Below are 26797 nucleotides of genomic sequence, written 5' to 3' on the forward strand. Positions count from 1 at the left end.
TCTCCTTTCTTTAATTTGCTTTTTAGCAATCTACCACCCACACTTTGACCCTGTATGACGTGCAGTGTCACTCTTAAGGACAGCTTCACAGTAGAGTTTCAAATCCGCACTCTATGATAAGTGGCTCTAAACTGTGATAAGACATAAAGCGAGGCTATTCAGAATAAATACGACATTATTTATAGGATATTTTGTTACACTGTCTGACTGAGGTAGACAATGTTTTTGGGGGGCTTTTCGCAACACCCGCCCCTCCTCCTCTTTCTTCCCACTATCCGCAAGTGCCGATCATCACGAACTCCCTGAGCAGCACTGCGCAAGCGTGGAACAGCAAAGCAGAGCGAGAGAGAGAGTAACAGGCATTCGGGGCGAAAACAACAACAACAATACAGTCACGGTGTGCGAGCGACTGGAATGAATGAGCGATTAGCGAGATCCGGACGATAGTCGCCCCCCGATCTCAGCCAGGATTCACACCTACGCTTGGTCTGTCAATGCGGTGGAGCCCATGAACCTGGCGAGTCAGAGCGGGGAGGCCGGCTCCTGCCAGCTCCTCTTCGCCAACTTCAACCAGGACAACACGTAAGTTGAAGACAACAACCGTTTTATTTTAGGACTCGGAGAGGAGCGAGCGTACCGGCCTAGTCAGGTCCCGTGGAACCGGGTGCCGCGTAGTCTCCGCGGCCGCAGTCCACCGGCGCGTGGAGGGGCCTCGCAGATCGAGGCAGACGGCGCGCGTGCGCTCGCTTGGCGTTTCGGTAGCCAGCATCCGGGCTGGGCGAGCGTCCTGCTGCTTGTACGGTGAGAGTATAAAGCACGGAGGTGTCAGCCTGGGAAACCGAATACGTGTGAGTGCCGGCGGGTTATTTGACATGTCTTTATACGGACAGTCGTAATAATAATAATTTTTGTATTTGATGACGAAGCGAGCCTGACAGCCGTGGATATGTCGATGGAGCCTCACGCAGCGACATGTCGTGCAGTTTTGATGGAGGCATTTGTTATTTTTATCTGTCTTTAATGCGACAGTGAAATATATAATGGAAATGATTGATTAAATATCGAGTTAAGTTAGTTAGTTCGCTAAACCAAGCCCAGATTTCCCTGAAGCGGTCTTAGTATGCGCAGCAGAATGCAGGCCCAAGCTGTCCATTCCACGGGCCTTCACTTGAACTTTAGGATGTAGCAGACATTTAATTTTATTGCAATAGTCCTGGCTATATACGTTTACACTTTTTGTTTATACCTTGCCACTATATATGGAGTCCATCTGCACTTTATACCTCTGAACTTTATTGGTGAGTAGAACAGGTGCTTGTGTTGCAGTAGATGTAAGAGCAGTTTTAAAATGAGACTCCAATTATATACTATACACTAATTACGGCAGTATTTGTAGTCATTTAAGGCTTCAGGCATAGTACTAAGCAAGCTCCACTTAACTCATTTGTGATTTTTATTGTGTACTTATGCAAGCGCAGTTTAAGGTGTGAAAATGAATATGAGGCATTTATGTTGGAGAACACACATACTCACACCTCTAGGAAGAGTGGTGCTTTTATCTTACAGTCTAATAGCCCTAAAACACATCCACACAAAACAGGTGGTGGAAGACAAAACACCTAGCTCATTACATTCATTAGCTTGACTTTAATGCTGAGGCACCATCAAGAGAGTTCTGACCAGCTGTATCGCCTTCTTGTTTGGGAAGTGCAGCATCTCTAGCCATAGGGTCCTGCAATGGTTAGTGCACACAGAGGAAAAGATCATTGGGTCTTCTCAGTTATCCGTTTAAGCGTTGTGAAGGAACACTCCCACAATCTCTTTGTCCTACTTCCATCTGGCCGAAGGTTCTGCAACAGGACCAGCTCTGCCAGGTTCTGCAACTCCTTGGCTGTCTGGACTGTAAACTCTGTGCAGCCCCACTGCCCTTAGATCCGCTTCTACTGGTTTATTTATATGCAGTACAACTATTATATCAGTTACTACTTTGGTTTATATTATTAGTCATTTTTAGCAATTTACTTATTACTATCAATTCAGTTACTGTTTATTAATTTTTAGTATCATTCTTCACTTGTTTTAAACTTGTATGCTACAATACTGTGTATAGATAATATGACAGTTTAACTTCTTGTAAGAAAAAGTTGCAAAGGTAAGAGTCTCTGGTTCAGCAGAAAAAAAGCAGTTTGTCTCGCCAGTGGGGAAATGGATGGCTTGATGAGCTCCAACAAGTTGGATGTTAAACCATTGTGAAAAATACAACAGTTGTAATAGTGTGTGTCCCCTTTATCATCTTATTCAAATATTTTACATTTTCCCATTAAACAATATTCCATATAGATCCTGCTTCCTTACTCTTGCCTTTAACTTAAATGTTTTTAGATTTTTTTTTTTATTTGGGTGTTGACATTTCAAGAAGGCCTGGTTGTGCAGCTATACAGTGTTTCATATTGACAATACAGGTTAAATACTTAATTGTTTTGTTGAAAAGTTAATATATAAAATATTGAAATTTACTACAAAATCAATGCTGCATAACCAATTAAAACGGAAGTATTGAATATATTTGCCTGCACATTATAAGGCAAAGGTTCAGAATATCACTGGTTTGTTTTTTTTGGACTTTCCCCACATGTTTGGGATGTCATCAGGTGCCATATATAACATAGAACTTCTAAGATAAGCATTGATATGATAGAAGGTCTTGGTCTTTCATTTATCTCTGGTCTCCAGTGTTCTTAGAAGCATTTTAAAACTTATGCAAGTCTTCCCCTTGAAATGTCTCATATATGTGAATTCCTTCTTCCACCAGTTTTTCATGTCGGTGCAAGATATTCAAGCTTGTCTTTCCTCTGTGCAAGCCTCAAATGTTCCAGTTGACATTTCCTGGTTTGTAATGTCGGCTGTCTTGTCATTCCAGCTTTTCCCAACATTGTTTTTTTTTTTCGCTTTGTACATTACCGAAATGAGCACTTAGAGAAAACAAGGAAATAAAAAAAATCTGGAATTGCTAATTTCAACATCTACTCTACCATCATTTGAACTTCTGTTTGTTTCAGTGCCTGCCTAATCAACCCTTGGCTTACTTGCAGTCAGTGGTCAAGGCTTTCTTTGTACCTTCTTCAGCCAGCTTTTTCTGGTGTTTCTTTGTACCTGTTTTTAAGAGTTGTTACCTTTTGCATTGTTTTCCTCCATGCAACACCATTTTACAATCAGATGTTAATATACTGTAGGCTCAACCTGTTCTGCTATAAATGGGGAAATTGTGTTATTTGCCAGTTTACTGCTTGTGGATGATACATAATTAGTGTCTATCTTATTCCTACAATCTATAATTAATATAGTGTGTGTGTGTATATATATGCATAATGATATTTTTCTGTATTGCTCCAAGGCTTTCTACTGTAAATAGTCAATTGAACCAGCAGCAAATAGTGTGCCCACTTAATATACTGTTGGTGTAGCTCTTTGGATATTTGAGTGCTGAACGTTTACTTTTGCTGTGTAAACTCCATCAACATGCACACTTTTCTGACTGTCCAATGATACAGCACTAAAGATACTGCATAAAATAGTGGGATACATGCAGAAAATTGTGAAATTTGCATGTGTGTATAATTCTAAAAACATACTTTTAACACCAATTAAAACTTTAACATAAGTTGATTTTCTTCATTTTTAGGTCCTTGGCTGTTGGCACTAAGTCTGGCTATAAGTTTTTCTCTTTATCATCTGTGGATAAACTGGAACAGATATATGAATGCTGTAAGTACTCACATGTTGCTTACTCAGCCCTCACTAGAAAAAACGGAAAGAAAATGCTGTGATCAGTGCAGTACAGTAGTGCTATATACAATTCATGTTCTGTCCATGTATGTTTGGGTTGCCTTTGGAATATTCTGGGGGTTTCTGCTACAGCCATAAGGTGTGCCACGTGTGTTTTAGTGGTTACTTTGAATTGTCCTGCGATGGGCTGTTGAGTGTGTGCGTTTATATACTTGAGTGTCTTTAGTGATGGCATGATGTATACTCCAGTGGGTTTCTGCTTTGCACTTAATATTTAACTCTTAGCTCAATGCAGCCTTGGAATAATATAAAGAAAGTTCAGAAAGCTGTTTTCTCCCTGGCAAATGGTAAAGCACCATTAGCACTCACTGTACTTATCAGACTCTCATACTGACAGATATTTACTATTTGTGTTGTACTCTCTGTATGTTTTTGCAGTTATTGTCTTCAATTTTTTTTTGTGATTGTTTTTACTCATCTGAGGGAAACAGGCAAGCAAGAATTTTATCAAACTGAGTAATGCAACCTGGGATATTATGGTTAGTTTTAGGTGTGGACACAGCCAGGAGGACAGTGAAGTTGAATGTCATGCCAGGGAAAAACGTGCTGGCAAGCCTATTCTGCATTCAGACTTATTGGAAGATTCTAGTATGCTAGACGTATGACCACATGCAAGTGAACCGATGCCTATATTCTATAATAAGCAGCACTCTTGCTTTTTGTTTTTTCTAGTCGGCTTATATTTTACTTTTTCAAAAATGAACAAACAGAACTGTGAGAATCTGAATCTTTCAATTGCTCAACTGTGTTTTTAACTTCCTGATAAGCAGCTGCTCAATGATGAACACACATACAGGTTAAAAGGGCTGATTACCAGTGTTCTCCATTTTTATTGGACTCATGACAAATTTCCTTGTGGTTATTACAAAGTATTAGTAAAGAACTTGAAGAGGCAAGTGTTCTTAAGGTGAAGCAAAAATGGTAGAAATGAAGAGACTCCTGCTTGAAATTCAGAAAGACGCTTACTGTTGAGATGATTTTCAGTGCACAGAAGTAAAAGAACAAAAGGTAGAGCCAGCAATCTGAATAAACAAGGAATTCAGTTAGCAAGACTGGCATTAAATTAGGAAATCAGTTGGAACAATAGCCTTTAGCCACTGCTGCTTTCCTGGAACCATTAGTGCTCATTCTTGGACCATTGTGGCCTGAAAACAATAATCATTTTATAAGTCATGGCAATATTAGTGCTGTGTGCTGCTATACCTAATTTATTTATATAAATTTCTGGAGTAGCATACCAGTACTAATACACATGTGAGAATGTTCAGTATCTATAAAGTTAACATTTACAGTTTTAATAAATCATGATTTAGCTTTACTGTAGGGTTACAGAAACAATTCAAATGACGAAACAATTCATGACTGAAGCAGGTCTGTTGTCATCTTACTGCTGTCTGCGGGCCTGTTATTGACAGCAGAAGCTCTCATTTTATTCAGGTCAGAAGTTCTTAATGTGTGTTTGGAGAGTTGTTGCTTATTATATGCATATTTTCATGAGCTTCTCTAGAGTTTAAATTTCCTCTTAGGTAATACTTTATTTGTCCCCATCTCTCAATTTGTAACTTTTGTAAAGTTTGAATTGTTGATAGTCAGGTATTACATTTCAGTTGTTTTCTGTGTTAATTTGAATGAGTAATAGTTTTCTGGCATATATAGATGCATCTTTTTATGTCCTGTTATTTCCAGTATTAAATATTCTACAAATATATTTGCTGCCAGGCTTGTGGCATTGATCACATTGACACAAGAAATCTATGTCAAGGTGTCAGGGTTTTATAGTAGCCACAATCAGTTGCAAATCACTTATTACCCAAGTGAATTTTCAAAAGATGTGAAAGATGGAATTCACTTGGTGTGATTTCTGGGATAAGAGGTGAATAATGGTCCAGCACTGTAACCACTGAGAAAAGTGGTGTTTAGGTATATCTTGTAGCACCACACATCTTTGCCAGATGGCATAAATGTCCCCTGGTGTGGTGCCTTTCTCACTCTGAATGACATTTTGCACATCTGTAATTTGTCTGAATGTGTTTCAAGATATGCTGTCATCTTCAAAGTAAGGTACGAAACAGTAGACATTCAGTCAGACCCTCTGGTGGCCTGAAACTTAACCAGTCATAATGTGTTAATGCCCATGTCTATTCAGACATACAAGTCATACAAACACTGTGTTTAAAGTAAGCAAAATTATTACTTCAGTTTTTGAAATAACCTTGTATTATGATGTTATATTCCGACTCCACCGTTAAACATAGATGAGGATATTTTTTTTATGTTTCCTCTTTTACATTTTTTTTATGTATTGAATTTCTCAAAATTCTTTTTAACATTTTGTTTAATGGTCATTTGTATGTTCCAACTTTTAACATTTTTGTAGTGGTGAAATGTTATTAGATAAGTTTATTTAATAACTAGACAAAGAGCCCGTTTCGACAAGGTAAGATGAAACGGGCACGAGTTTGTGTCAGCAGTGTATGAAGAACAAATAAGTAACGAAGTTGTTTTGTAATGATTGTAGTCCGCTTTACTCATTACTGTACAGGCTTGTACTGTTAGTTGATGAATTTTCGAATGTTCCAGTATAATATGGAATAGTAATAAGTATAAGCACCACAAACCTGATATAGGTGTATTGAATGAATGTGTAATTGAATCAGAATGCGTAAGTAGGCCTCGAGCTGTAGCCGAAATCGCCTTTCAGGCCTCTAGAGCTTTAATCGAAGTCACCTTTCTCTTTGAATTTCTGCGGCCGTAAATCTGCCGCCTACCACGATGTTGGGGTTGGATGTGAGTCTCGTAAGGTTTTTCGGGCGACTGCGCATTCGGCTTCGGACGGACTTGAGTGAGGAGGCAGGCGAATTATGTATTAAGATGTGCCATTGTTCTCTGGTTTTAGATCTTAGATATCAAATATAAAATTTGCATTCATAATTTTAACAGATTTCAGCATATTAGTTGATGCTCAATTGTTATCTTAAATCTACAAGGTTCTTCATTTCTTCTAATATATAGAGTATTTAGCCTAACTTCAAATATTTCAGTAGATTTTATGAGGTGAATGGTTAACTATTTTTTCTCTCTCTTCCCCTAAAAAAATGTTATTTATAGTGGACACCGAAGATGTGTGCATTGTGGAAAGGCTGTTCTCCAGCAGTCTTGTTGCAATTGTTAGCCTTAAAGCTCCCCGGAAACTGAAAGTGTGTCACTTCAAAAAAGGGACTGAAATTTGCAACTACAGTTATTCCAATACTATCCTTGCTGTGAAGCTTAACAGACAAGTAAGATGTGGCATTTATCAAAGAAAAATCTTTTTTCTTTCTTTATTCCATTGTAACTTTCTTGGCTCGTGCTATTTATGTTTTAGTACAAACACTGCTGGCCGTTAAAATTGCAACACTGGAAAAAAATGCGTAATGTTGGCCTGAAAGCTGCATGATGGACAGGTCATGGTAGTGTGTGAAAATGATGTGTGCGAGTTACACTCCCTGCACTTTCCCACAGTGGGTATAAAAGGCACAAAGGGAACTTCATTGAGTGACTTGCTGGCAAGTTAGTGTACTGTTAGGCAGCAAACATGCAGAGGAAGATGAGGTGAAGAGGATGACGGCCATACAGTCAACTCTTGGCCTTTAAGTGAGGGAGAATTTTGGGAACGTGGGAAGGAAGATTATCCTTTCTGAACATCAGTGTTGGTATTGGACAGAATGCGAGCACGGTGAGTACAGTATGGTGTCAGTGAGCAGAGAAGGGTCTGACTTATAGAAGTGAGAGCTCTGGAGCATTATAACTCGCACACTAACAAGAAGACATATATTGTGCTCATGGCAGTCATGGAGTGAACAGCCACATCACAGACCCCAGTCCAACAGTTGAGGTTTGTCACATGCCAACTGGTATCTGCATACATTGTGTGACATCGTTTGCAAAAGCGGGGCCTTTTCACTTACCACCAATTGCAGATGCATGTGGTCAACTGTATCAGAAGCAACTGCAGTAATACCAAGACTGCTTTCAGTGACAAGATAACTGGAATCACGTGGTGCTTTTGGAGAGTCCCTCTTCAGTTTATTGCATCATGATGGATGAATTTGTGTATGGAGGCATCACAGCAAGAGGATCCTGAAAGCATGAATTTTTCAGCACCATACAGTCCCTGGTGTTATGGTGTGAATTGTCAAGGGTTCCACTCCTGTTTCCACCTCATTCTTATTTCTGATACTTTAATCAGCAAGTGATGCATCAAAAAGGTGTTGGAAGCTGAGGTGGTACCCTGTTTGCAGAGATTCATTAGTGCCATATTCCAACAGGACAATACTCTGCCACATGTGGCATAGCTCCTGGATTACCAGCATTTGCCAATGCTGCCATGACGCACACATTCACTCAGTTGTTCTCCTGTTGAGCACGTCTGGGACATGGTTGATGATGACAGGCATGCCAGAAACCACTAGCGGTTACCACAGATGAACTTTGGGTATGTACTGTATAGAGGCGGCATGACATGCTATTCCACAAACACGCATCCAGTGTCTCTTAATCCATGCCAGACTGTGTATAAGCAGTGAATACATCAAATATTGATTATTGTTAGTTATACATGTATGACTGATTTGTACTTCTCATCATGTATACCATATACTGTATCATAAGTAGTCTGCCAAATGTAAATATCGCTTTGATATTTCATGTTTTTCTTGATGTTACAGTGTTAATAGCTAGCAGTGTATAATTAATTTTTAGTGCCTTTGTAACATACAGTGGATGTATTAATTTTTCTCATTTATGCCACTATTAGTATATTTAAATATTTAAAAAAAAAACACATTTTTAGTGTTCTATATTTTTTTTTCACAAAGAGGTTAATAGTATGCCTGGAGGAATCGCTGTACATCCACAACATTCGGGACATGAAAGTTCTACACACTATTCGTGAGACCCCTCCAAATCCCTCAGGTAAGTGTTTGTTCTTACATGGGCCGCTGCTTATGTATGCAGACTTCAATTTTTTTTAAAAGTTAAAGAGTAATGGTTACCTCTGCTACATTGCAGCATTAGGAGACAGTTTGAATCCCTGCCTGAACATGTATGACGTTTTCACATTCTTTCAGTGTTTTTGTGGGTTTCTTTCCTGCTTCTTCAGTTTTCTTTCTACGTCCTAAAAACACACCGGCATTACTGTAACTTATAATTTTTTTGAATACTATTAAGAGAAGATAGTGGTGTTGTGGTGCTTTTTTCACAAAATCAAACTGTATTACTTACATTATCCTGAACTAGTAAATAAATTATTACTTACTGAAAATGTGTTCACTTAATTTTCTTCAGGTCTATGTTCTTTATCAATTAACAATGATAACTGTTACTTGGCATACCCTGGGAGTGCAACAATAGGAGAGGTGCAGGTCTTTGATACAATCAATTTGGTAAGACTGTATTTTGTATGATAAGATGACTTTCAAATTCATCTGACTGTATTACTTGTATACTGTTAAACCATTTCTGTTGCAGAATATTCTCAAAATGTATAGTGTTTTGCAATGATCTTGAATGTAAAAATACAATTTAAATTTACTTATCACACACCAGTTGTAAATGTTTTTAAATTACGAAGCATTTTGGATTAAAGAGATTCCTCTGCTACTGCAGTTTTACCCCTTTATACTTTTTTCAGTATATCTGCTCAAAACATTTATTAATGTTTAAGTGCAAATGAATATTTTTTAGCATTTTGCAAAATCAAATCTTGTCAAATTCCTTTAATTTTGCTTTAGTTAATTTATTTGAAAATAAGTATATTCTGATGTTGAAAAGACATTCTAAAAGTAGATAGAACGTTTTTCATCCCTGATTGGGAATTTATAGAGTCTAGCCTCAGCATATAATGTTACATGAGGGTGAAGACCGGCACAATGGGTGGACGCATTATACAGTCCAGTGGCCGTCTCCTAGCACTTCTGGTTAAAGATGTTTCAGGACTTTTTTTATGAAGAGGATAGGCAGCAGTAGCCATGATAGCCTCTAATTGCCCTGTGAGGTATACTATTAATCAAAAGTTTTTGAACTCATCAGTTTTTTCAGTTTTTATGGAAATGCATGCAGTTTAAGGTCTTAATGTTTCATGAAATCAAGGCATAGAACAAATAAACAATGGCAAATAAAAATAAGTCAAGGAATCATTAAGTGTACAAAATGTTATTCAAATGTTTGATTAGTCATGGTAGCCACATTTTACGGATGTAACAGCCAAACTGTGGTAACCCTTTTGACTCAGAATGCCAGTCAGTCTGTGCAAGTCACCAAATCTTCCTCTAGCAAAAGAACCCCAAATCATCACACTTGTTCTTCCATGTTTGACAGTTGGTGTCACACACTGAGGAGCCACCCTTTCACCAACTCAATGGCATAGAAACGCCCTGCGTGATGAACCGAAGATTTCAAATTTTGATTCATTGGTCCCCTAAGACTTTCTTCTAGTCTGCAGTAGTACACAGCTGCTATTTCATGTCCCTATTTTGTCCTTTAAGGAACGGCTTTCTTACTGCCACTTGCCCTGTCAAACCTGCGGCACAAAGTCTCCTCTGCACAGTAGGAACTGAGACTTGCTTTTTTGACCACTCTTGTTGAAGTTGGTGACCATCAAGAAACTTGTCATCTGATTGGTTTGTGACTTTGGCTCTGCCAGATCTCTTCCTATCAGTTTGCATTATGTAGGACACCACCTGTACTCGTGGACACTTTGATTTGTTTTTTCTTCAATTTCTCTAAATGAAAGGCCGACACTTCTAAGGGAAACAATGCTCTGTCTCGGTGCATTTGTTAATTGCCATTTTGTTGCCATTATTAGTGGAATATTGTCCAAGTGGTACTTCAGATGGTGTGGTAACAGTCTATTCCAGCTCTGCTTTAAGACAGAAGTTGAGACACCTGTGCAAATTATTTGTTTCAGCTTTCAAGGCTTAATTAACTTTTAATTTCTGAAAAACATCTGTAGGTTGTAACCTATTAGTTGTTCCCTGAAGAAGGCCCATTTGTAATATTGTGAAATTTCCTTTTTCAGTTTTAGCTAACATAAACTTCAAATATAAACCTATGTCAGTTTACTGCCTGTCTTTTTAGGTCATTCATTGCATTTTAACTGATTAAATATGAAGAAAAACTGAAAAAACTGAGGTGTTCTAAAACTTTTGACTGTTAGTATAATATAATGTAACATGATTTTCTTAGGAGTACCAAATACATTACATAAAAACACGACTCTCAGTGTTTGAACATTAAGACAAAAGTACCGGCGCACAGATATTATAGCAGTTTTTCTACTAAAGTCTGGATAATGGATTTGCATGCATATATTATGGCTAAATGCAGTTCTTTTTTTTCTCTTAGATATACCTTATTAATTCATCACTCACTTTAAAATGAAGTTTAGTTTTCATTGTTTTATGTAAACAATAAATGTGTGACAGGATTTTGCTATGAATTTTTTTTGCTTCTTTTTTTTTTTTTACAATTATGGTAAGGACTTGGCAGTAAGCAAAGATTTTTCCAAGTAAGCTGTACTTAAAATGTAAATCTTTATTTTGGAAAAATAGTTTAAAGAATTAGTTACTGGAAGTTAAACTTGATATTAAAATGTTTTGATCGTAATTGTTTTGCCTGAATGTTTTGGGTTACATTTTTGGTGTATGTCTTTGTTTTTTAGCGAGCTGCTAATATGATCCCAGCTCATGATAGCCCTCTTGCAGCTCTAGCATTTGATGGAAGTGGGACCAAACTAGCTACAGCTTCTGAAAAGGTATGTGTGTATGTTTAATTTAGAATCTTTTGGAAGCATAATTTCTAATGTAAAAAAATATTACCCCAGCATTTGTTAAAAAAAATCATATTTGCTTCTGTTATAAAATGATTTGACTTTAGTTTTCAAAGAAATAATGCTGATTCTCAGACTATCCTGCCAAATTTGTTTGTGAGGAATCATGGATTGCAGTCAAGTTACATACTATATTACTCATATCATATATACAGTGGATTCAGAAAGTATTCAGACCTCTTCACTTTCTACACACTTTATTGTGCTGTAGGGAGGTGACAAATAACCCAGTGATCACTCTGCTGAGATGGGAGAAGTCTGTCAGAAGGACAGAACTCCATCAATTAGGTGCATCTGATAGATTGGTTAGATGTAAACCACTCTCAAATAAAAGCATATAACACCCTGCTTGGAGTTTGCCAGATAACGTTTAAAGCACTTCAAGAGCATGAGGAAAGGAGTCTCTGGTCCATTGAGAAAAAAAAACTGGACTCTTTGGGTAGAGCTCTTAAGCATTGTGTCACAGTGAAGCATGGTAGTAGCAACATCGTGTTACTGGGGTGTTTTTAAACAGCAGGAAAAGGGAGATTGCTCAGAATTGAGGGAAGGATGAATGCAGTCAAATACAGAGAGGACCTGGATGAAAACCTGCTACAGAGTGCATGTCACCTCAGACTGGGACAATGGTTTGTCTTTCAGCACAATTCTGTTGTAAACTTAATTTTAAATTAATACATTTAAATTTCTGCCCATTAATCTATATCCTCAACCCATAATGACAAAGTGAAAACATGCTTTCAAAAAGGTTGGCAAATTTCGTAGAGATCAAAAACTGATATCTGTAATTCATGTAAGTATTAAGTCTCTTAATTCAGTACTTTGTAGAAGCCCATTTGGCAGTAATTACAGATTTCAGTTTTCTTGGACAAGTTTGTACAAGCTTTGCACACCTGGATTTGGACAGTTTATCCCATTTTACCTGGCAGATCCTTTCAAGCTCTGCTAGATTGAAAAGAAATTATCTGTAAGCTGCCATCATTCCGGTCCCTCCACACATTTTCTGTAGGGTTTAAGTCTCAGCTTTGGCTAGGCCACTCATAGACAGAGATATTTCTTAAAGCCACTCCAGCATTGTCTTGGCTGTATTCCTTGGGTATGCTGAAAGTGAAAGGGTCTGAATACTTTCTGAATTCAATGTATCTATTTATAATGTATAATGGAACATATTGTATAAAAACCAAAGTAACAGATGAATCAATCACATTTGATGGCTGGCTAATATCTGGTTATTCTAGATGCTATTATTGGTTATCCCAGTATCTCATCCATACAGTCTTTAAAAGCCACAAACTTCTCCACTTAAATAAATGACACTTTTCTGATTTCTACCATGAGTATACTTCATTTCTATTTGCACTTCTGTCTTCAGTGCTTTTCCTTATATCTGACAGAGATGATTTGCATTATGTGCCCATTTAGTCCTCATTGCAGAAGAATAAATTGTTAATTTACATTAGCTTGACAAAGCCTGGCCTTCAGGTTTAATTCTGGGATGCATCATTTGCTGTATTTTTGTAGCATTAGGATCTGAATTGTACTCCAGCTGTTGCAGATGTGGACCCATATGGGTGTTTATTAGAACTTGGAATAGCCCCATATTTATTTTTGGCAGCTTTCATGATATAGTATAACAAGTTGTTCTTTTAGTTGATATATATTTGCTTATATAATTTATGCAGGTGTAGCTGTCTCTAATGTCTTAAATGTTATAACAATACATTTTGTGTGTGTTTGTTTTTTTTTTTCTTTTCTTTTTTATTTCTTTAGGGGACTGTAATCAGAGTTTTCTCAATTCCAGAAGGGCAGAAGTTGTTTGAGTTCAGACGAGGTGTAAAAAGGTAAAAAGTTTACATTTTTTTGCACTTAGTTTCAGTATAGGTCCATTTCATCCAGCTCAATATAGTGAGAGGCATTTGTGAAGGGAGTAAACACAGAAGCATGAAAAGAGTGTTATCTATTATATAGACCTTGTGTTAAAAAAATGAATTAATCAATTTTATAAAATTTTGGACTTCACAATAATAAGAATTGACCTTTATATATAAATATTGCAAGTGTATACTTGTAGAATTTTTTTTCTTAATGCTTACCTGTAAATATGGCAGTTAACTCTTATTTCATTAGTTTGTTTATTTCATTAGCATACAAACTGAGGTACACAAGTGAGAGCTAAAGCAACATGTTATACAGTATGTCTTAAAGAATGTTAATCTTATATAGACAAGGTAAATCCCTTATTAATTCAAGTGTACACAGTTTAGTTTATGCTATACTGTATATTAACAGTAGAATCCCTGAAGCCTACGAAAAAAATCATAATCCCGGACCACCTTAAATTCCTTCACACCTCTCCATCAGCGTCTTTTATTTTATAAATGTGTCAATCAGCACAAGCAGCCAACAATTACATAGATCGTTGTAGACACGGAACACACGTGAAATGCTTTTGTTCCAAATAACAATATATATTATTTACCCTATATAAGTGCAGGCACCTCACACCCAGCTAAACAAGACTTGAGCTACGGCGGTGAAGGGTTGGGGATAGCAGGCTGCTTGTGGTGATCAACACATTTACAAAATATAAGACTCTGAAGGAGAGGTGTGATGGAATTTAAGGTGGCCTGTTATGATTTTTTTGTAGGTTTCAGGGATTCTAGTGTTAAATGTTTTGCCGATTGAGGTAAAACTTAAAAAGATAAGAAACTAAAAAAAAAAAATCTATAATTAAAAGGTGGCTCTTTGGCCATCAAACTTGTTTTGTTGACCAGTAGCGAAGCTGTTGCCATATCTCTTTCAAGGAGCTCCTAAAACAGTCGTAGTTACTCCCAAGTACATGACATGGAAGTTAATTACTTCTTTTGTTGGGTGATCGATTTTTTATAGAAAGTATATATCCCATCAGTGTTTATTTCTTTGAATGTTTTTTTCGTTCTTCTCATCCCCAAGCAGCATTTTATTTAACCCTTAAACTGCCGGAACCGGCTGTAGTCAGTTCCCAATGCAATTTGCCAGCACGCCAGAGCAGAGTATATTCAGCGGCATACATTCATTGAACACCACAACCAGCTATAGTCTGTTCCCAGTGCAATTTGCCAGCATACAGTACATTAATTGAATGCTGCAACTGGATATATTTGGTTCCCAGTGCAATTTTGACAGCACACCGGAGCTGATCAGTCAGTACTGTACATTCGTTGAGCAGCCAGCTCACAACCACTGCCGCCCCCTGCAGCACTACTATCCCTGAGACTCGGCCGCAGCACTAGACCAGCCTGCAAGCATCAGCCTTGGCCTCTGTGTGCTTGCATGCAGCCAGTACAAGCACAGTTGGCTCAGTGATTTACTGAATTTCATCAATGGCATCAGTTGCACATTGTACATATAATGATAGATTGTTGCAGTAGTTTTTTTTTTTTTTATAGTTTTTACAGTTCATTGGCAGTGTGTATTCAAATGATAACCAAAAATGTACACTTAGTAGAAAGTTACAAATTTGTTCTTGAATTTGAAAATATAAGAATCAGTTGACATATTTTAAAGAGAGCAAATAAAATTAAAAAGGAAACAAAATTCTAAAGCTTAATACTTAATAACTTTATAGTTTTTGCCTTCATTGGTACAGTATTTGTTGCATATCCTGTAAGTTGCAAATGTAGTGCCTTAATTTCTTTTTGGTAATGTTACATTTAAAAGTAGATAAAATAATTGCGATTCCCTGTATACAGGAAGTATAAAATTAAGTCAAACTCTTACAAGCAGCATACACTTGATGCCCTTTGTGTCTGTAAGAGGAGTCATATTAGTAGTAATAAGTGAAAACGGCTGTGACATGGTGGCTCTCCTTTGATCTGAGCAACATGTGGGAGAACTTCCAGGCACATTGACACACCTATGACAGGTGCTAGAAATGAGCTGAATGGCAACAGCTGACCTGTTGGTTGGTCGGTCACAAAAGATATATTAGGCAGCTAAGATAAAGAGAAACAACCCTGTCTCTCACCTGAATACTTAAGAAAAGGCTATGTGATGGGATGCCAGCGTATACTGTGCTCATTATCTTCTTTAAATTGAAGTTCGGAGGCTTTCATACTTTTGTCCCTAGGCAAATCCTGAGATAACCCAAGTTCCAAGTAAAAAGTCTTTGTTAAGACTTACATCCTTTCTTTTTGATTTTGCAGGTGTGTGAGCATTTGCTCTCTTGCATTTAGTGTAGAAGGATTGTTTCTGTCTGCTTCCAGCAACACTGAAACTGTTCATATATTTAAGCTGGAGACACAAAAGGAAAAGTAAGTTTTGATAATGTTTAGTTTAATATGTATATTCAGTGGAGCTTGCCTTGCAGTTTTGATTCTAATTTGGAAATAAACTCATTGTTGATTAATCTGAAAATCGGTGTACTAAGTGTGCTAAGGCTGGGGTGAAGATTTGAAGTAGTCTTGAGGATTCTTTTTCAGTCTTTTACTTTGTTCTTTATTCAGGCCTCAAGAGGAGCCAACAACTTGGACTGGTTATTTTGGGAAGGTACTGATGGCTTCCACAAGTTACTTGCCAGCCCAGGTCACAGAGATGTTCAATCAGGGTAGGGCCTTTGCAACTGTAAGACTTCCCTTCTCTGGGCACAAGAATATCTGTGCACTAGCTACGTAAGTAAAGAAAACAGCATGCGTTCTTTTGTAGAGTTTCAGTAGCTAGTGGAAAACTAAGGTTTTCCAGTGTCCTGTGGTAGAGTTTTATCTAGGCTAAATAGTGTGGCACTATTGAATAAGTTGGTTTTGATGATACTGTACTGTGTAGCAATGGACCACTGTCCTAAATGTTTAGCAGTATGGAGTAGTTCTTTACAGAGAATATTTAAAGCAAGTTGTTCAGAAATGTTAATTTCTACAAAATAGCATGTGCCTGTTTGGACAGTGTAAATGGTGCTAAATTGATCAGTCTGGCTAAATGGTTGGCGGTGAAAAGATCTTTCAGTGGGGAACCCTTGCAAGCATAATTGACAACATTTAATCTTGGTTTAAATTTGAAATTTTATCACATTAAGTGTTACAAAAATCAGAAAATCTGTGTTTGAGATCTCATCCACTCTCCACAATGGTAACGGTTTTGCAGGCATAATGTTGCACACTTGTGGCATTACTTTACACTATTGTTTCAGAATGTAAAAATAATTATATATAAAGCAAATAATAATTAAACCTGACCTGTCCTCAACTCCAAGTATTAGTTGTCTAAATCAAAATCTAGTTTGAGGTCCTAATGAAGAAGATCAGCTTCAAACTGTGAATTAAAAAATCCTTATCTTGCTTCCTGCTGATAAGTGAACATATGCCCAGTTAGTGTGCCTGCCTCATATTACTTCCTCTGTCATGCAGAGTGAAAACTGTCCCTTTTTAACACTAAATAATTTTTCTTAATTTAAAGCTCTGACGTCGTGAAGTCTTTTGACAATCACTTCTGGATAGTTTACATAAGCATTAAATGAATAAATGTTATGGAAGTTTTCATTTGTCATTCAAATGAGCAAGGATGCAGTGAAAGCAAGGAGACCACAGAAATATAATATAAAATGAAAGTAATAATCTTTATGCCTTTTTGGGCCTACTTATACTGATGTAAACCTCCTGTTTAAAGGTTGTTTATACTTCACACGCCTGCATCACTGCAGGATTCCGCTAGAGTGCGTGTGACATAAATTTCATCATCAGTCCTGGCGCACGGACCTTTGCATTGCTGACCACAAGCCTGTAGAAATTTGAAACTGTGCGATCCTGTATGCTTCAACCACATGTGAGCTAGATAAGAAAACATGTACTTGTTGGAGGAATAGTTGTGTAAAGTGTTGCTACCTGCACACCTACACAATCCAACACTAAAAGTTCACAATGATAGTCAAATATCCATAAATTAATGGGGAGAAATCACCCAGACCCTGAGCATAGATGAAAGTTTGTGCAGGTAGAAGTATAAATATCTGTGTAAAGACAAAGAAATAATGTCAGGGGATTCTTCTACCGCACAGTACAGTGTGATTAACACTCAAACTCAGAAATATGGTAATTTTACCTTCAACCTTTGTCAGTTCTTTCTGAAATATAAAAAAACGTTTTGAAGACACGATGGCAACTGTTATTTTCAATTTCCTTTTATTTGAAGATATGAAGTCTGCTGTACTGGTGGTAATAAATGAATTCAGGAACTGTGTGGAGCGTTGAATCTCTGTTTTTGATAATGCAGGTTTAAACTAATCTTATGTGAAATAATTTTATCAATGCTACATTCAGAATACTATGAAAATTAATTACATTTAAGTAAAACAGACATTTAGATAACATTCAATGTAATTAATGTATTTTTGCAGAATTCAGAAAATTCCTCGACTATTGGTGGCGGCAGCTGATGGATACCTGTATATGTATAATTTGGACCCACAGGAAGGGGGAGAGTGTACATTAATGAAGCAGCACAAGTAAGAGCCTGTCACTGGTCACATGATTGTTCTTTGTGACCTGTGTGTTCTTTTAATTTAACTATCAGTTATTCATGATCATTTTCTGTTTTATGTCTCTTACTGAATTGTTCTACATAGACTCCCATAATTTAAGTGAGGTTTAAAAAAAAAAATCTACAATATGTTTTGGGTTGCTGAAACACTACATAATGTTAGTGGCTTCCAAAATGTTTTACATCAGCCAGACTTTATTAGGCATATATAAATGTAGTCATTTCAAAAGACCTATGAAATTTCAAAGTTATCTCTTGTATTACAAAAATAGAGAACACAGATAAAAGCGTTGGCACCAGTTGGTGAACCCCATTTAATTGGCAAGTTCTTAAAGATAAAAAGGTTTGAAAAATAATTTAGCCAGTGCTGCTTTGTGTACCTTTTCAGACATGAATACTTAGATTGACTGCTGACTTACAGTGATTCTGATCTTTGTATTGTTTGGGACTGGAGAGGTTGGGATGTGATGTTAATGTTCCTTGAGTCCCTTTTCCTCCAATCTTAGGGTGAAAGAGGGACAGGTGTACATTACAGTGCCAACTTGCAACTCGGGGTGGCATTACCATTGATATATAAGCCCTGAAGATGCCCCCTACTCACATGACATTTAATATATTGAAATAAATTCAGTTGAATTTTTAAAAAATGTGTCACAAACCTACTTAAGTGTTTACGAATTGAAAACAATTCCAATGTGAATATCTTGTAAATAGTATTTATTGGTTTTATCTGGTGAAGATTTCTTACATATTCTCATTTTTCAGATTTGAAAATTGAAAAATGCAATATTCAATTAAGTGATCAATACTAATGAAATCACTATGGGATTTTCTTTCTATAGAGTTTGGTTTACCCAGTACCTAACTTACTATTTCAGCCATTTAAAAAGATTTCTATAGTTTATCTGTTTATAGCTTTTTATTAGAAGTAATGTGGACACTTTCATCTTTGAATCCTATTTATTGAACCTTCGTGATTTTTGGTCTCTAATCACAGGTTAGATGGCAGTGTGGAGCCAGCCAATGAAATTCTTGAGCCAACGATGCATGACCGCCCACTTGTTGCACAAACATATACATCAAATTCTTCAAAAGGTACCGTTTCACTTTGTTGGACTTATGTCATTACTTCTCAAAAAATGCTACATTTGTTTATTTAGCAGACACTTTCCTCCAAAAGAATTTACCTAGTTACTCTGTGCTTCCGAAAGTCACTGGTTATTACTTGTGTTAAGCGCTGCCACTCCTGTCATGTGATACATTATTATAGTTTTTTATTGTTCCATAAAAATTGAGGTCCTGCAGAAACTGTTGATAGATGTACTTCTCTTTTTGAGTTAATATAAATAATTTAGTTGGAAAATGGATGGATGAATGGATAGATAAAAATGCTATCGGATATTAAGGAGTCAGCTAAATCTTTACTGATGCAACTGAAATGAATTTATATATGGACTGATATGTAAGAAATTACTTAATGAAAATAAGTACAACAGGTATATAATGAACTTTAAAGTGATTTATAGAAAGTACAATTTTTGAAAAATAACTTTTGGAAGCCTTCGCCCTATTCCCAACCAGATTGTTTACAGAACTAGTGAAATACTCTAAAGTCTATTTTTCACTATTGGCACAATAATGACAAGAATAAGGAATTAACTGGTTAGCCAAGTTTTTATCCATTAGAAACAGTATCTCTTAATGAGGCATTTTCTGGACATATGAAATATACGCTACTGGTCAAAAGTTTTAGAACACTTAAGTTTTTCTTCAGGTTTAATCTGTTGAAATGCAAGGAATAACCTAAAATGGTGAAAAAGTTAGCAATAAACCGCCAGAGGTTTAAATTTAAAGTATAGGTTGGCAAGAACTGAAACAAAAAAAAAAAAATTCAGAATATTACAAATGGGCCTTCTTCAGGGAACAGTTAATAGGTTAGAACCTAAAGATGTTTTGTAGCAATTAAAGTCAATTAAACCTTGCAAGTTGAAGCAAACAATTTGTATAGGTGTCTCAATTTCTGTTGATTACTTAAAAACCCTCTGCCTGTCTTACAGCAGAGTTGGAACAGACTGTGTTACTGCACCCTCTGAAGTACTACTTGGACAATATTCTAGTGACAGTGTCAAGAAAATGGCAATTAACAAATGAAATGAGACAGAGCATTATTATCCTTAGAAGTGTATATCTTTCATTTAGAGAAATTGCAGGGGGAAAAAAAGTTTGTGAGGACAGTGGTGTCCTACACAATCCAAAGACTATTGGAAACTGGAAGAAACTTGACAGGATAAATGGTAGTAAGAAAGACATTCCTTAAATGACAAAATAAGAAAGTGGGGCTTGCCTGGGCCATGAAATCTTTGGTTCATCATGCAGGGTGTTTGTACGCCATTAAGTTGGTGAAAGGATGGCACTTTAGTGTGTGATACCAACTGTCAAATATGGTCTTGGGGTTCTTTTGCTGAAGACAGAGTTGGAGACTTGCACAGAGTAACCTGCTTTTTGAATCAAAAGGGTTACCACAGCATTTTGCAGCACCACCCATTAACTTCTGGTCTGGTTCTAGCAGCTCGGGGGTTTCATCCTATAGCAAGACAATGGCCCAAAACATATCTCCAGGCTATGTCAGAACTATGTTAAAAGAAAAGAACAAGGAGGACTGGCCAGCACAGCCTGTAGACTTAAATCTTGTTGCATTAGTTTGAGATGAACTGGACAGAAGGGTGAAAGGAAAGCAACCTACAAGTGTAACACATTTGTGGGACCTTCTGCAATAGTGTTTGGCTGTTATATCAGAAGAAGTTGGATACTTTGATAAATCAAAAACTTTTGCCCCATTTAATGATTCCTTGACTTATTTTTTCAATGGCTTGATTTCGTAATACATTAAAACATTAAACTGTGTGCAGTTCCATAAAAACTGAAAAAACTGAGGTGTTCCAAAACGTTTGACCAGTAGTGTATGTGGCAGAAAGAAATAGGAAACCCAGAAATATTCCTGGACCGAGGTGTATGAGCTAAGAGAACACAATGGAAGAGATGGATCCTAACCAAGCAAATTTAGATTCAATGTGAAAAGATGAATATGAAGCAGAAGTACAGTTACATTTTATTTCTGAAAACTTTTGTTCATAAATTGTGCATTTTAGAATAGTATTTTTTTGTGTTGCAGTAATCCCGGGCGCTACTTGAGAACAACACATCTGCCAGTAATGGCTTAAAACTGCAATTTTGGCAAATTTTACCTTTACATGACATGTGTATGTAGTCATGACATCTCTAGTGGACAGACTGAAGCTTGTTTTGTACATCATGAATTTCAGGTCTAGAAGATGGCCACTATTTCCACAGTCGAACAGCTTTCTTAATTTGTGTGAAAAATAAAGGAGTTAAAAAATAAAATACAATGGAAGGTTAGCTTCAAATTCCGAAGACCTGCAACAAATAGTCATTTTACTAATTATAAAGTAAATAATCCTATTCTGTTTTCTGGTCATTTCTAACCAGTTGCAAACACACTATATCTCTTATATTGGAGGTTCTAGTTTGCGCTTACTATTGTGTATAAAAATCAGTGACTATTGCTTTTGGATTCATATGAATAATACAAGGATTCATAGGCTAGTTTGTATTTTATTATTTCAAACCGAATCTTGTTTATATGTAGGTTTGTTCCCTTTTCATGTTGAAATGTGTGTGTTATCAAGTTTCCTTTCAAATAATAATCAGACTTTTCAGCTCATGAATATGGAAAAACAACTGCTTGTCTTGATTGGGTTTTTTTGTATTTTTTTGCACACACACATTCAGGCGTCATTTGTATTGTGGACTTTATTTGTTCTTACCTTTACAATCAGTCATTCTAAACCAACTTAAAAAAATAGACACGTTTTGTTTCAACTTCCCAAGCAGGGATTGAGCTTTATGCAGATTCTTTACATTGTCTCACTGATTAGAGTTCTCTTTAAATGCCATGTTTTGATACAGACATGCCCATGTTTAATGAGAAGTGTCAATTTTTTTTAAACGTAGTATGCCTATAATAATCTGTAGATATGTCTTCTAGTCCTGTACTCTATACATACTTCACTGTCAGTTGTGCTTTGTTTATAGGATATTCCGAGGATCAAGGAGCAGTTGGTGGGGCTGGTATGGAAGATGACATGAGTGCCCTGAGGCTAGATGACGAAAATGAACATCCTCCAATGATTCTTCAGACTGAATGACTTTGGAGATGCGTACATTTGATCTTTTGGAAGGAACGGAGAGCCACTGTGACATTTAGACTCTCTGTTGTGTGGTGCTGCTATAAACTTGTAAAGAAGTAAAAGAGATTAAAGTAGGGAAATTTTTAAACACAAAATCTAACTGTAGCATACTTTTTGTATAGCTAAATATCTGCTTTTTTTGTTCATTATTTTACATTTTCTCCGGTGGCTTTTAAATCTTAAAAGTTCTGTGCTAGTGGCACATTTTTTCTGTTGCCAAACTAAAAAAAAATATGAAGCTGCCAGTTATGGCTGTTTGCTCTGTTTGGTTTTGATGCATGTTTGTGCCAATAAGCGTACAGACGGTGTCCTCATTTGCATTCACTTTCATCATTTTAAGGTGTGTGGTGGACATATCCACAGTGTTCACTCTGAAGTAATGGACTGATTTTGCATAACCACTAAACCAAGTGAATGCAGTCAGTGAAGGAGTGCAAAAAATTTTTAAGATATCTAAAGCTTGCAATGGCTTAAATGTGCCTGTGCTGTGAGGTCTAATCTTCACCCTTATAAAGGCCAAATATACAGCCTTGCTCGTTCAGTAAATCTTCTAGTGGTACTTATTACTAGAAAGACATTTTGTGGTTTTAATTCATCTTGTGAGAAGAATCTATTTCCAGTACTCTGTATATGCAAACCTCTTTCTATTTTGTGACTTCTCTGCTTTATATGAACTCTGTGGGCAAAACCCCAAAGATTATCCGAAGTATAAGCAAAAATGTCATTACAGAACCTCATTAATCAGGTCACTTTCACACCCTTCAGATGAATTTCGGCTAATAGCCCGCCCCCCCCACTCATCATGTTTAGTCGACATTTGTTCAGGCATTGAGTAAAATCAAATGAGCAAGCCAAGTTCAGAGAACTGCGGCAATTTATTGGAAATGAACATGTCAGTTAATAAATAAAACATTGGAACATTTTGAAATTCTTAATTTTTTATTTTCATATTTAATTTGTTTACATCTTAAAAGAACACTTCTGTTTTAGTGCCCATCTAAATATGTAATTAAGGTCTTTTTTTTGGGGGTGGGGGTGTATTTGAGTAATATCTGGAACAGCAATATCAGGGGCTCTTAAACAACAGAATGATATTTTTCCTTGTCATCCTCTCACTTGTAATGTATGGAAACTTTGCTGTCAGTTGATAATTTTACAGATATGGAATTGCAAATAGTGCACTTACAAACAGACTTAGCTTATTATACATGCTAAATGTTTTTGTAGTTTACATTCGTGTCTTTCACATGAACATTTACTGACACCAACTTAACCATTATTTAAAGAAAGGGACAAATATCACCAGGGTTATTTTTTATTATACAATTTGATATTGTTTTTGCTAAAAATTATTTACTCATGTTATATATTTGTGTTACAAATTATGACAAATGACCTTGTTTTTCTAAAAATATGGAAGCCAGTTCGATCTAATTTTTTTTACGCAGTGTACAGCTTAATTTAAATGTTCTGAACCCATTCTGAAGGCATGTACTTAACTTTAACCACAAATGTGGACAATTTTTTGAAATATTGTTTAATGTGATGCTTGCATGTGCCTTTCTACTGGAAAGAGCCAGGGCTGCAGGCTATTGATATAACAGAAACCTTTGTGAATTTGTCCATGTACTATGTTTTATGTGTTATATTTTAATATGCTTTTTACATGTATATGGAGCATAGTGTCTATGCACATTGTACATACTTAACATGTACCTGATTGTTAAGTGAAGCGACAGAGAGTTCACTGGGAAAACATTGATGTTGACAGGCTGCTGAAGGACCTGTAGCTGTAGACTCCTGTTGGGCAAATATCAGTGTTTTATTTATTTTTCTTCTTTCCAAATCTGAGATATTTAACAGCATTTATTTGCTGATAATACACAAATTTTACTTTTCATATTTGTTGTGTATAAAAATTTAAAAACAGATATTGCCATGCTAAACATATCTCTGTAGGCATTGTGCAGCTGCAAAGTGAAAAAAGTCCAGCTCTGTCAATCTCTCAATCTGTCAGTCCATTTTTCTGAAGCAGCTCCTTCCATTGAAAGATTGCAGAGAGTTAAGTCATTGGGCAGCAGTCAGTGTGCGCGCACACACACACACACACACACACCCATAAGGTGAAGGCATCACAGGCTCCAAGCCAATGATGACTGGGCTGGACATTGAAACCAAGTCTCTAGAGCTTGAAGCAGATTTACTAAACACGGAGCCAACAGGGGATGTGTTAAATATCTGGGATCTTTATTAAATATATGGCCTCCTTCTGGATTGAATAGATGTTTATATTTGTTGAAAAAGTCGATTGTTAAATGTAAATTATCCCATATATTATTAGGTGATCATCATATAAATGTAGTCCTATTTCTGATCTCTATATATAGACAGAGACATGGTACAGTTTGTATCATATTTAATGATGCACTACAGTCTAAATGATTAAATTGCCTACTCCGTTGCTCTTCTGCACTGTTAAGTTTTATTGTTGGAATAGACTGCATTTATTTAAAGTGTGCTGCATGGCATCTAGCAAAACGTATAGAGCATCATTTTATATGCTTCAAATGTTTTGTTCATTGAGACGCTGGTTATTTTTAGACCACTAGGTGGTGCTGGTGGTGTAGAAGACACAACTTGGTCACCAGAGCCTCTAAAATGAACTCACTTCAAGAAATTGCGTAACAGGAGGTTGTTTTTTTTATTAAGGTAGTACTTTAAAGTACAGAATTTGAATTGTAATCTGAAAAATTGACATATTTCAACATAATATTTTATTTTGGATTTTATAAGACAGTGCAATGTTAAATTATTTGAGTACTTTATTATATTTTAAAGTGTAATATGGTGGTTGTGTTTTTAATTTTATTATATGGTCCAGGAAACATTTCATAGAGAAACCTTGAAGGTTTTATAGGATACCATCAAACCAAAGCACACATTTTCTATTCATTAACTTAATTTTATTAAGGGTAATATAGAAAGTTGTATACTTTTTCTGATTTTTTTTTTTTTTTTGTGTGTGTGTGTGTGTGTGTGTGTGTGACATTGTTGCAGGAAAAGTGCCCTTGAAACCAAGACATGTGCAGTAGTGTCACTGAACATGACAGGAGATCCTACAATTGCATGCTGACTATGTATTGTATGTTTGTTAGTATTTGTTCAATCCTCTTTTTTTTTTTTTATCTTAAAAAGCCCTCACAAACCAATTGAAATGCTTTCTCTTTCTGTAAAATGCAAAGTAACACTGATATTAAGCACTTCTATCCTTGTAAATATTTGGCAAACATTTTGCAGAAGTTTAATGACAATTTTAACATTCTTTTCCATACAGATTAGCCTGGTGTATTGCCTTTTGCCCTTGCATGGATACGAGTAATCCTTTCTTTTGATATCCTGCCACCGCGCCACCCATTCATGAAACAAAGATAGTTTGGTGTAATCAGGTAATTGTGGGGATACTGGGCAGAGACACTTTCTGAATGGGCTGGTCAACGTCTGAGCTTTCTGTGTCAGCTGAGTACAGCGTTATGAAAGCAACATTTTCCTTGATCCTTTCTATAAATCTTATAATGTATAATAAAAATAATTACATTCCAAAGAATGCGACTGTTTAAAAATGTAACATTTACAGATGCTGTGATGTGTGTTAAATAGGCGAGGTCTGTTTGTGCTGTGAGAATGTGAGAATATGACCGAAAATAATAGTATGTGAATGGGGAAGGGAAAGGTGCATTGATATTTCATGTGTTTGCTGTATATAAGAGCCAAATATGTAGCAGATAACGTATGTTTATGTAATCTTCATTTATTCTTATTTACTTAAGTCTATGAATAAAATTTGCTAAAGAGTTTATATTTGGTTTCTCCCTAGTTTGAGTTGTACTGTTAAATGCAGTAGTATGCATTTTCTCTTGACTGCTTTTAATTTGCTGCCAGAAGCATGCAGAAAATATAATGCATTTTAATACATTACACTTTGTGATTGGCTTTGCATAAACTTATTTGAAGTCTTGAGTATGCAATTAACGTTTAAAAATGTATGTGGAACTTGGAACTAACTGCAGTAATTTTGACCAGGGCAGAGTGCCTTTTTTAAACAAAAAGAATCTTGGCTGTTAGCAATATGGGCATCTCGGTGACAAAGCTCAGTCTAAACAGGTGACATTCACATGTTGCATAGACTGGACCCTTTAATACAGTATTACACTGTAATGTTGCCAAGTCACACACCTCTGGTTTTCGTAGCTTGTTGTAAATCTCTAATTTCATATTCCATTTGATTTTATCATAATTAAATTCTCTTCACCCA

The 26797-nt window shown here is 36.3% G+C and overlaps 1 protein-coding gene across 1 annotated transcript; it reads left to right on the forward strand.

Moving 5' to 3' along the window:
* The first annotated feature begins 267 nt into the window (after positions 1-267).
* On the forward strand, positions 268-26341 carry wipi2 (WD repeat domain, phosphoinositide interacting 2). Its single transcript, XM_028814390.2, has 12 exons — positions 268-582; positions 3683-3765; positions 6955-7124; positions 8703-8799; positions 9172-9269; positions 11546-11638; positions 13481-13551; positions 15895-16002; positions 16195-16359; positions 18075-18182; positions 19215-19312; positions 22331-26341. Exons 1-12 carry the CDS (start codon positions 509-511, stop codon positions 22441-22443), a joined length of 1278 nt encoding a protein of 425 aa, XP_028670223.1. The 5' UTR covers positions 268-508; the 3' UTR covers positions 22444-26341.
* The last annotated feature ends 456 nt before the right edge of the window (positions 26342-26797 follow it).

The sequence above is a fragment of the Erpetoichthys calabaricus genome, chromosome 11 (genome assembly GCF_900747795.2).
Source record: "Erpetoichthys calabaricus chromosome 11, fErpCal1.3, whole genome shotgun sequence".
NCBI lineage: Eukaryota > Metazoa > Chordata > Cladistia > Polypteriformes > Polypteridae > Erpetoichthys > Erpetoichthys calabaricus.

Excerpts from the sequence above, each read along its gene's own strand:
- wipi2 (XM_028814390.2), top strand. The coding sequence starts at position 509 with ATGAACCTGGCGAGTCAGAGCGGGGAGGCCGGCTCCTGCCAGCTCCTC. Across the intron at positions 583-3,682 it reads AACTTCAACCAGGACAACAC|GTCCTTGGCTGTTGGCACTA; the intron begins GTAAGTTGAAGA and ends CTTCATTTTTAG. Across the intron at positions 9,270-11,545 it reads TCTTTGATACAATCAATTTG|CGAGCTGCTAATATGATCCC; the intron begins GTAAGACTGTAT and ends TTTGTTTTTTAG.